The 11,923-nt window shown below is 45.0% G+C and overlaps 1 protein-coding gene across 1 annotated transcript in view; it reads right to left on the bottom strand.

Annotated features, from left to right (window-relative positions):
- Nucleotides 1-7,761, bottom strand: part of PINX1 (PIN2/TERF1 interacting, telomerase inhibitor 1) — a gene marked incomplete at both ends in the record, with an annotated part of 9,070 nt that extends 1,309 nt beyond the window's left edge. Inside the window, 4 exons of the mRNA XM_010131372.1 lie at nucleotides 1,133-1,225; nucleotides 5,152-5,230; nucleotides 5,931-6,023; nucleotides 7,621-7,761. Of these exons, the coding sequence (XP_010129674.1) occupies nucleotides 1,133-1,225; nucleotides 5,152-5,230; nucleotides 5,931-6,023; nucleotides 7,621-7,761 (406 nt within the window). The remainder of the gene's footprint in view (nucleotides 1-1,132; nucleotides 1,226-5,151; nucleotides 5,231-5,930; nucleotides 6,024-7,620) is intronic.
- Between the last annotated feature and the right edge of the window lie 4,162 nt (nucleotides 7,762-11,923).

The following is an 11,923-nucleotide window of genomic DNA, read 5'->3' as shown; positions in this document are numbered from 1 at the left end:
CTTTCCCTGTAAAAAGGACAATTTCCCTGTTTTAGTCTGGAGAGGATAGAATCAAACAGGGGCCTACCCTGCAGAAACACAGCAGCCAAACAAATAGGGGATATTGATAATAGGAAGCTTTGTTCTGTGTTTTACATGCTCAGGAGATGTTGCTTTTTCCTCTATATTTAGTAAAAGGTTAAATCTAAATCAAAATAAATCCTCTTTGCTACTACCTCCAACAGGCCATGGCCGCTAGACTCACAAGCCCTGAACCAATTTAATTGTTTAATGTTGCAAAGTGGCAGGGTCACGCTAACATGTTTGACTTCAAGGCTGAAATATTTAATCAAAAATCCCAAACCCCAATATCAGGATTTGGCCTCCATTCAGACATCAATTACCTCTGGGTTAGCAGAGGCATTTGCTGTCAGAAAATGGTACCCAGAGCTTTAATTTCAGTAAACAAAGTAGAAACTGATCCTATCCATACACTGAAATATGTATATTACACACCATGTGCATGTGGTTGTGTGAAAGGGGAACCTGACAGAGAAATAGAGCAAGGGATTGAACAACTATCAAGAGCCAAAACCATGGTTGAACTAATGTCAGCGCTCTAAGAAAAATTATTGAGCTCCACAAAACTTGATATAGTTTTTCTGGCCACCAACCACTGTCCTCATTTATCCAATAAAGTATCTGGTAGATGTAAGAGGGCTTTCCTCTTCCTGCATTCGGGTTTAATCTGATCCCTGATCTTATCCCCATGATCTCTTAGCTGGGTTTACTAGAGATTGCAGAGGACAGCACCATGCAGATGCCCAAGTAACTCTGGGATCACCTTCACCACCCCCTCCCATCCCCTGCCCACACACCGATCACTCAGAATATTCATCGATTCTTTATTTAGCTGATGGTTCCTTCACAGAGAATTTCTTTTATTCAACAATATCAGCCTAAAGCCATCCAGAATTGTTCAACATACAGAGCAACAGAGTACTTCAGCTTTAAGTAAGTTGCTGCAGGGGGTATGTCTAAACCAAGATTTTACTTGCCAAATTTAGACCCCAGAAGGCTGCAGATCACCTTGACATGGTTTTTTTATGCTTAATCTTGGCTAGAGCTTATGAAACAACAAAACTCCTCTTACCTTTTGCAAACTTCATATAATGGACACGTTTCTTGGAAGACTTGGATTTTTCTTCGAGGCTGAATGTTGTCTTCTGATTATTCACTGAGGGCTCTAAAAAAAAAAAAAAAGATCAAAGCAAACAGGTTCCAATCCTATTAGAGGCACCAAATTCAAACATCAGTGTATTTGACTTTCTCTTTCAAAACCAAGCCCCAATATCACAATATATCACTGAAGGAAGCATGCTAAGTTTTGTCCAAGACGCGTTACTGCTTGATTTTTTAGTTTGCCACATCCCCTTCCTTTCCCATTTCCACTCTAATGTGATTTGAAAAGGCAGATGCAGGTTCTGCAGGTCAAAGGCAAAGTCTAATTTCACACCATTTCTACAGTAAGGAAAGAATAAAATATCAGGGTTTACTGTGCTGTTTGCTACAGAGTATCTCCAGTGTCAGAGTCCGAGAAACATGTAAGACATAGTACAAAGTGAAATACTGAACCTGACAGGGTAGAAAGAAATGGGGACAAAAAAAAGAAAAATCACATAGATGGTTTTCACTTCTAACACTACGCGAAATGTCTCTATCTGGACATAGTCTGATACGTCTGCATCAAAAAATTAAATGGTGGCAAAGCTTTTCTGTCCCTGAGGCCGGCTAGAACAAATTGCTACATCCGTATTATTTAATTTTCTGCACTTCCAGAAGAGGGGCTGCATCTAAACTGTCCACTGGGAATGGTCTCCAGGGCTGGCTGAGTCCCAAACTCACTCAGGAGCGGTTTGGGAGAGGTTTGTGCAGGTCAAAACCATGTGAAGGATTAGTCAAACTATTTAACAGAAGAGATCCCAAGTTCCGTGCTGTGGCAGGTTATTTTACTGGTACAGAGGTACCACAGAGCCGGCTAATTTATAAGAAATTCTCGGGAGGAGGTAACCTGTTGTCCAGTTAATAGCTACTGCGTTAGTCCTGTGCCACAGGCACCACAAGGTTCTCTGCTCTCTAACTCTGGAAAAAGCTGCTCTTGTGAGATGGCTTTTTTTTCTTCCCAGTGGCAACTGGGATGGGTACAGAAATCATGCCATACCCTGAAGGCCAAGTTGACTCACCTTTTTCAGATGATCCCACCCCTGAAAGCTCTGCAGACCAAACTTCTCTGACAGTATTATAGCACCTCACTCTTTGACAGGTAGTGACACCTGATGACAGAGTCACTGAACTAAAAATGAAATCTGCAGCCTGCCGGAAAGCAGCCTGGGATCTACTCTTCCACTGAAGCACTAAGCCCTAATAAGAAGCAAAGGACCAGCAAACCCAGTTTTAGACAGAGTTCGCAGTCAGCTTGAAAATCCTCAGTAAAAAGAGTCTATGGGGAAAGTAAACACCACTGCGAAATCATCCTGACCAAAGATCATCCAGTTATGGAATGTTTCAGGTTAGAAGGGACCTTCAAAGGACATCGAGACCCCCCCACATGCAATGAGCAGGGACATCTGCAACTAGACTAGGGTGCTCAGAGCCCCAAGGGACAACCTGACCTCCAATGCTGCCAAGGATGGGGCTTCTCCCATCGGGTTGTCCCTTTGGGGCAACCTGGGCCAGGGTCTCACCACCCTCAGCAGAAACAGTTTCTCCCTTCTCTCTCGTCTCAATCTCCCTCTTCCAGTGTCACCCATCACCCCTTGTCCTGTCCCAACAGCCCCTGCTCAAAAGCCCCTCCCCAGCTTTCTCAGAGGCCCCTTGAAGCACTCAAAGGCTGCACTAAGGTCTCCCCGCAGCCTTCTCTGTTCCAGGCTGAACACCCCCAGCTCTCTCTCCTGTCCTCCCAGCAGAGGGGTTCCACCCTCAGGTCATTTTTGTGGTCTCCTCTGGCCCTGCTCAAACAGGTCTCTGCTGCGCTGAGGAGCCCAGAGCCCCAGAGATGAGGCATTTTGAGTCTGCTCTCTGATCCACTTTTACTGAAACATCACACAGTAAAGGATTTCCACACGGCTTCCTCCTGCACTTTATTCCTACAGCAAAAGGGGCAGCAGCACCCCCTCGTGCCTTCGAGGAGGAACTTCTGTACTGAAACGTGCTGGCACTTGCAGTGGACAGGCAGTGACTTTAAGTGACTGGTAAATCCTCTGAGAAACTGAGCAAGCACTACACGAATAGTAATGTGCTTTCAAAAGCAATTTAGTAATGACAGGAAAGTTACATGTCATTTCTACAGCAAACCCTTTCACAGATGAATATTCCAAAGCACATTACAGACCAGCCTGCACGTCGTGGCCCCATTTTACGAACAGGAAGGGGACAGAGTCATCATCACGCCCAGCAAAAGAGTCAGAAATCAAAACTCCTCACTATGTGCTTAGCTAGAAGAAAAAGAAAGCTAAAATTCTGCCTGTCAAAGGTACCTGAACGTTGGCACATTGACCACCGCGGGGCCCTTCCTGCCCCATCTCTAACTGCAATCCAACTCTGGCAACCACATCGGTTCTTTTAGAACAATGAAGTTTTTCAGCTGACTTTTAGTGCAGTTTGGAGCTGGATGATGGCCAGTAATGTAACATTCAATCCTGCAGCACAGCTGCAGGCAGAGTTATCTGCATGAGCTCTGCCAGCATAAACAATTGCCAAAAAGCCCAAGTTTCGGAGCAATGCTTGTGGTCTGCACGTCACCAAATGTGCAGGGGTCACTTGACCTGCACCCAAATTTTTCCTCAGTGATTGAACATTCTTGTCCCAGCTCCTAAAAATCCAAGGAAAAATAACTGAGTAAACCAGGGAGGAATGGAGTTTTCAGGAGCCGCTTTGCATCAGTGCAGATGACCCAGGGAAGGCTGCACAGCTTTAGGAAGAAGCCAGCCTTGCTCAATGAACCTGCCTCTGTGCTGACTCACTGTGTCCTGAGGCAAGTCATTTCAGCTCTCCACTCATCAGTTTGCAGGTTTCCCACCAGTTACACCTAAATGAGCTTCCCCTGGATCAAGTTGGGACTTGGGCAGGATTTAGTTATACAGGCAGAAAGGAACTTTTGGAATTTCCCTACGATACGCTGTTATACCTCTCAAGGACTTCGACTACTGCACCAAACACTGTGTGGCCTCAGACCTCCTCTGCTTTCTACCTTTCCTCTCCTAGAAAACCTTCTAGGCTCAAATGTTATGAATGAATGAACAGTCACTAAATTCACTAGGCTGCGTGTGGACAGGCTGCCGTGTCCAAACAGAAGCCCTTGGTATCACGACACTCCACTGAGAGACGCTTAGATGTAAGATCATTATTTAAACTTGAGTCTAACTAAAGGAGAGATGATGAATCATTTGATGTGCACGATCCTTCCTGTAAGCTCACAACCACTAGTGTGGCGTAACTCAATTTTTACAAACCAAGGTCACACCATACAAAACTTTTCCAAACTCCAAGACTTTATAAATAGGAAAGGGAAAGTTGTGTGGTTTCCCCACTTGTGTCCTCTCTATCAGAGCTACAAAAATCACATTATACCACACTCAAAACAGAGATGCATAACTCAGAGTCAAAAGCTAAGCAGCAGCTCACTGAGGACAGGAAAAGTAGGTACTTAAGAAAGCACCAGAGTATGGAAGGCAGTTCATCAGCAAAAGGAAGGCAAACACCTTCTGATGGGGGGTGGCTGTGTTGGGAGCCTTCAGACTGGCTCTGGCTGCTTTACAAAGAAACAAGCACTGCTATGGTACATCCCAGGAAAAAGGTGCCCCATATGGGGCCAAGACGGCCCCAAGACCATTGTGGTCTTGGATAAAATATGTTCAGAATTTAATGGTTGCTTTCCTCAACAAAAAGCCTTTAATAGAGGCCTGAGAGCAAAACTGACACTCTGAGATCAGCAGACAAACTTAATGGCAGCATGTCCTTCATCTCCCACTGGTTTTGGGGGCCAAGCAGGAGTTGTCAACCTCAGCAAGGAGACTATTAACAGCCCAAAGGATTGGGCCTCAGCTAGGCTACGACAAAGAATGGAAACTCCACTGAGCTTCCAGCATCTGATTGAGCAAAACATGAACCTACCTGTTTCACCCTGTCCATGGCAATCATTCAGCTCAGCCAGAAGCTGGTTGAAGTCATCCTGATGAGCAATCCAGTTGTCCTGTAAATATCACCCATGTGAATACAAGGCAAAAGGCTTCAGAACCAAGAGATTTTTTGCTAAAATAGATAAAACTCCGCACTCTAAAAAGGAACTGAATTGTATATATTCAGCCTTGTTGGTGGGAGGGGCTTGCTCCAGTCACTCCAAAGTGACAGAAAAGATAAGGGTTGTGTTTGCAAGTCCTTAAACAATACTGAGCTGTTGTTGGCTCTGCGTGTCCCCTGTCTGCACAAGATGTTTTCCAAAGTAGGCAGGAAATACTAGTGTCATTTTTTCCAGCAGCAAAGTTACTTAAGTTGTTGGTTATGAGACAAGCACCTTTCGGAACATGATCTGCTCTGCCTAAGTACCTGAACTGCAGTCACAAAGGGGATGGTATCAGGAAGAGGAATGGAAGGAATGAGGCTAAGCAGGACAGAAGACGCGGGAAGAAAGCAGGTATTTCAGTGACTTGCTTGAAAGCAAAAATGATCTCTGAGCAGCCAGCTCCCAGCATCACTGTAACCCTTCTGAGCAGATAATTACTCCTAAAACACCCAGCCAAGCAGCACTAAACTCCAGGTCAACAGTATCTGCAGAGACGTTCACACAGATACATGCTGCCACCAGATGTGAAACAGATTTCTCTAAGGTCCTGTTACCAAGGCAGTGCTTTAGCTGAAATGGAGCCGTCTCCTTACCTGGGCCTAGTGCTCACCTCGTAATTGATGGTTGCGCCTAACCCCAGCGTGTTGTTTTTCACCTGAACCTTGATGTGTTCTGTATTTCCTTGTTCCTGAGCCCCGAGACCCTACGGAGGATTTAAGGGGAAAAACATAAGGATTTTACTAGCAGCGACAAAGCAAGTGGAGCTTTTCTACTGTCAGTTTGCAATGAAACATGGCAAGAAACCACAAGTTACTACGTATTTGCTCGCCTGTAACTGAATTCATTCACAGGCAGTAGCACACATCAGATACTAAGTTTTTTTAATTTACTACTTAAGCCTCCAGCAAAGAATTATAAACACTAAAATAGCAACAACCTTAAGTAGTTGGGTGATTAATCAGGAAGCCACCTGACATTCCCAGGCAAGTCCAAAGCGTTTACAACTTTAAAACAAGACACTACAGAAAAAGAACATGCCCCTCACCAAGAACACCTCCGTCACCGGGAAGGCAGCTGTATAAAGCTGTAAGATGCTACACAGAACAAATCCAGTAGAGTTTGTTTGGTCAGTGGGGTGGAAAACTTACCTTGAAACTCCTGCTAAAGTAGGGAAGCAAGGAGGACACTTGGCTACGCATCCTGCCACGACCCAATTCCAACACAACCAATAACGGGACTAGTGTAAGTAGCTTAATTTCACTGCACAGACGGGCTTTTGCCCAGCAGATCGATCAAGCTACAATTCCATGCCTGAGTTTGCAGGGAATGGAGACATAAATCTTTCTTGTACAGCTGTAACTGTTGGAAAGGAAGATATGGTAGCTCAAGCAGGAAACTTATTGCTGTGAAGAAGATGAGGGGAGGGATGACAGACAGAAAACTATCCGAGGCCTTCCTTTCATGCCCTGACACCGTGTTCATAACAGCAAAGGGGTGACTTAGGCTCAGAGAAGCTAGCTGCCTAAAATACCAAAGCATTTAATGGCATTTTTTCTGCTCTGGTTTACATCTCTATTTTAATCTTACACACAAAGAAATGTGTGCACACATGCTCACAACTGACATAAAAAAAAAGATGCTGACTCCATACTCTGATCAGTCTGGTCTAACACCTAGGAAGGCGATGGCAGCTCCTTGACTAGAGCAGCCTTTGAAGCAGGTACCATTGCTCGTTCGTGAAATGACAGGCTATTAGGAGCCTGGTTTATAAATGTGGACTGTAAGACATCTGAGAAGTCTGCAGCTGTTTGCACTGACCCAGAGATTATTCTCAGTGCCAGAAACCAGTTGCCTCACCCCACAGGTACAGGCTGGAGCTGGGAGGGAATACAACTCCCATAACAATGGATTTTGGCCATTCAAGGAACAGATTAGAAGTAACCTTTAAAAACAGACAAAGGATTAACGCAGGTCCTGGAGATGCTTTAAACAACACAAAAAGCCAAGAGAAGTGAGGGTACAAAGGCAACTAAAGCTTTTAAGCACCACCTGATTTAAGGTGCTAACTCTTGCTCTTTCTTTGGGACGTGTCAAAGAGGGGAGAAAAACTGTAAGGCAGGACAGGCACAAGCAAGCAAGTACCTTTGCAACCAACTGTAGAAATCTAAGGTAGCTCAAGTTCTCTGCGCACTTAAGAGAATAAATCAAACAGACCGAACATGGCTGTGCTAAGGACTGAGATCAGAGTCCCTCTGGCAGTCTTCCACCTTTCAGCCACCCAAGTCTCCTTTAGATCATACCTTTCCTTTGGACCAGCCCATCTTTTCCAGCATCCTCTGGCCAAATTTAGATTCATCTTTACTCCAAGCGCTATTTCGTGGATCCACAGACCACTTCTGCCTTCTACGGGCTAGAACAGGAAGGGAAAATTCAAACAGCCTCTGTTTAGATTTCCACAGTCCTCTTAGTATTTAATCAATTAAAAAAACCCTTTTCATTAAAAATAATCCAGCTCTTGTGCCAGATCAAACATGTTCTGGGTATTTTAATTTTACTAAACCTTATATTGCATAAAATGTCCAGTGAATGAAATGCCAATAAAAATGCCAAAGTGCCATGGAAATACACAGAGTTGTTTTGGTTGGAAGATACCTTTAAGATCATTGAGTCCAACCGTTCCCCCAGCACTGCCAGGTCATCACTATATCACAACCCTCAACACCACATCGACACAACCTTTAAACCCCTCCAGGGATGGGGGCTCCGTGGGCAGGCTGAGCCCAGGCCTAGACAATCCCAATGGGGAAGAAATTGTTCCTCAGAGGCAACCTAAACCTTCCCTGGTGCAACTTGAGGCTGTTTCCTCTCGTCCTATCGCTTGTTCCTTGGGAGAAGAGACTGAACCCCACCTCGCTCCAGCCTCCTGTCAGGGAGTTGTCAAGAGCCGGAAGGTCTCCCCTGAGCCTCTTTTCTTCAGGCTAAACATCCCCCAGGTACCTCAGCTGCTCCTCAGCACACTTGTGCTCCAGACCCTGCACCAGCTTTGTTGCCCTTCTCTGCACATGCTCCAGCCCCTCAATCCCTCCTGTGAGGGAGTTGTCAAGAGCCGTAAGGTCTCCCCTGAGCCTCTTTTCTTCAGGCTAAACATCCCCCAGGTACCTCAGCTGCTCCTCAGCACACTTGTGCTCCAGACCCTGCACCAGCTTTGTTGCCCTTCTCTGCACATGCTCCAGCCCCTCAATGTCTTTCTTGGAGTGAGAGGCCCAAAACCGAACCAGGGATTCAAGGTGTTGTCTCACCAGTGCTCTCCAGTACAGGGGGATGATCCCTGGCCTGGTCCTGCTGGCCATACTATTGCTGATACAAGCCAGGATGTCATTGGCCTTCTTAGCCACCTGGGCACACTGCTGGCTCCTCTTCAGCTGCTGTTGATCAACACCCCCAGGTCCTTTCCCCCAGGCAGTTTCCAGACACTCCTTCCCCAGCCTGGAGCGTTGCAAGGGGTTGTTGTGACCCCCTCCAAGTGCATCAAGTTGTCATCCCTAAGGATAGGCTGCAAAGGCTCTGAGGAAGGATGACCACTTAGGTATACAAGGCCTAAGTTCCTTATTTATTTCAACTTTGTTTTACCCCTGGCTTCGACATGAAGGGGGTGACGAGACTTCAGTGCTGGCTTTCCCAGTTCCAGACAATATCCAATACTCTTTTTAACCAGAACACAGAAGTTTTAATATTTGCCTTCACAGCAAAAGCCAAGTGAAAAATCAAATGTAAGTAACCAGAGAAACTGAATTACAAACCAGTGAGATTTCAGCTTTTGGATTTGCCACAAAATGGTTTATCCAGAAACCAAAAAGTCACCGGAAATTATTGCAGGTGTTATGAGATCTGAGTGAGAATCAAGGCTCCTTTGTCCTACGCAGACTACTAAAGAAATCAGTCCCCCAGGCCCACATACGTGCGCTTGCCTCTATCATCAGGAACAGCTTCACTGAAATCAAGGAAGAAAAGCCAGGCCAGTTCCCCAGCCACTTTAAGTGCGCACCTAAACACACGCAGGAAGACAACCTAAATAAACAAGACAAACAAAGAATGGGAGACAGGAAGATCACAAACTTCATTACGAATGGGACGTAACGATGGGAAACGGTGGATCAACACTGACCAATGAACCCAAGGCCATACAAAGTCAGCGAGAAGCCAAGTCTACCAAGGTGCTTTCAGCATCATCAGGAAGTTGTTTTTCCCTAAAACGCAACACTTTGGAGTTGGGCCAGAGGGACACGATATCAAGAACTGTCAGAATGCATGAGGGCGGCTTTTTTTAAACACACTTCCAAAGCTTTGAAGTTCAGAATAGGTGCTGCGTGGCAGCCCCATAAAAGGTAATAATCTGATACAGAATTTCATAAAACCCTAAACAGTCCGTAGAAAAGATTTTAGAGGAGGTTAAATGACTGAGTGCCGCGAAAGGAATCGACGCAGCATTCGCTCGCTTCACTTTTCTACAGGAAAGCAACAGCCTCTTCCCAACAAGCAGCCTTCACAGCAGCATCTACTACAAGCCGTGCCTGCGCTGCGAGCAAAAGTGTCACTGCAGACTGGGGTTTTAAATGCTCAAGCACCTCAGGATTCCCTGCTGCCCCGCTGAGCAGGAAAACTCCAGCTCCCCTAGTGACACAGCTCATTCACTCATTTACTGTGGTGCTTCAAACATCCAGCTAGAAATCAGAGGCAATTAACACATGCTGTCATATTCCCTCCCCCAAATGCAAATGATCTCTAAGGACCCAGGTTTCCAGTGGTTTGTGTGGAGAGTGAATTAAAAAGCTATCAAGCTCGTGTCACAAGCTCAGCCCTATAAAAACAGGGAACACCTTGGCTGTTGCTTTTGTCCGCAGCTGATGGTGAAAAGACAGACAAGTGGTTTGACAGAGGTTCTGCTGCACTCCTCTTCAATCACACTCCTTAATTTGTCCCTTTGTTTAAAATCACTTAATTGACATCAACTTTCCCTCAGTCACCAAAACACAACTTGTTCAAGTCACAGCTGTAAATCCACCGCATGTAGCTAAGGGTTTGTCTGCACAGCAGAGTTAAGTCCACATCAACGGAATGTGCGAGTATAAATGAACTCCCACACCGAGTTTGATGTGATTCAACTCACTTTAAAAGTGAGTTTCTATGAATTTTGCTGAATCTCTCTCTGTGGAGAAGCTTTTAGATGTTTTAATCCAGGAGGATGCCAGTAACAAAACACAAGGGCCCCTAATACAGAGATTTCACAAGCTTGAAATTTTAAGAGACCTCCCCTTGCCCTGCACTTGCAACCCAAGTACTTCAAACCTCTTAACTCCCACTATAGGACTGATTAACCCTCACATTTCTGTCAAGTCAACATGCTCTTATTTTCAAACATGGGCAGCTGGACACAGGAAAATAAAGAAATCTGCCAATAGCTTTAGCAAAGCATTTCAGAAAGCCAGAAGCAACTTCATGCCACATACAGCAACTATAAAACCATCTTCCCTCTCCAAACGAACCACAAAAAAGTCTGTTTCGTCAACAATTTATCTGAAATGTTTGTTCACCGATGTCTTAAGAGAGAGAAAGGAAACAACATACTATCTTCCAGCTAAAAAAAAATTAAGTTTGGTAGTTCCACAGCAATCTTCTGGGCTGCGATGCTGGAGATATGACACAGCTCTGGGCAAACAGCACCATCCAGTGGAGAGAGAGACGTGCCACTTCTCCAGATAATTCTCCAGTCACATACTCTACGACGTGAAAAACATCAATCATTAAACCCCTTTACCAATTCTGTGCCTGGAGCATGTTGCTTCTGTAAGTTCCCTATCAGTTCCCATCCAAACTCCTGCTCTGTGACAACGTGGTGATAACACAGAAGATAAACAGATTAAGCTCTCCAATGAATGAAAAAAAACCTACCCACACACAGACAGGATTTAATTTTTAATCGATGCTATGAAATCATCAACATACACTACTTTCCCTGATAAGGACCAATAAGACAGTTAAAGTTTATTAAAAGTTAAAAAGAGCTAAAAATAAGTGAAAAATAAAAACTAACTCTTGCCATTTCTGCAACTGATACTTTTTAAAATACAAATTACTTAAGAACAGCATGATTGTGTATGTCCTCTCTGTTTAGCTCACAGCATCACAGAGGTTGGACGGACCTCTCCAGATCATCTACTTCACCTCCCTCCTTCAGCAAGTTGTCCAGGACCGTGTCCAGTTTGGCTCTAACTACCTCCGCAGCCTGACGCTCCACAGCCACCCTGAGCAATCTGTGCCAGGACATCAGTAATACTCAGACACAAGCATATTAGTCCTGTAACATAAAAATCAAAGGTTTAATCTCTCTACTCACATACAACTTGACATGTATTAGAAAAGGCCAATTTACAGGGGTGCATCTTGAATATGGAAGAGAAGGCAGCAAGAGTTTTGAGTTCCCACTTTGGCCAGTCCTGAAAGTGTTCTGTTTCCTGAAGAGCTTTATCTGAGCCTGGGTAGGCTGAGGTCCAGGCTAAGCCACCACCCCCACGCAGGTCCCTCAGCTGCTCCTTAGTGCACTTG

Source organism: Buceros rhinoceros, unplaced genomic scaffold, assembly GCF_000710305.1.
Source record: "Buceros rhinoceros silvestris isolate BGI_N320 unplaced genomic scaffold, ASM71030v1 scaffold262, whole genome shotgun sequence".
NCBI lineage: Eukaryota > Metazoa > Chordata > Aves > Bucerotiformes > Bucerotidae > Buceros > Buceros rhinoceros.
The sequence above is the reverse complement of the archived record's forward strand: the minus strand, read 5'-3'. Positions and strand labels throughout refer to the sequence as shown.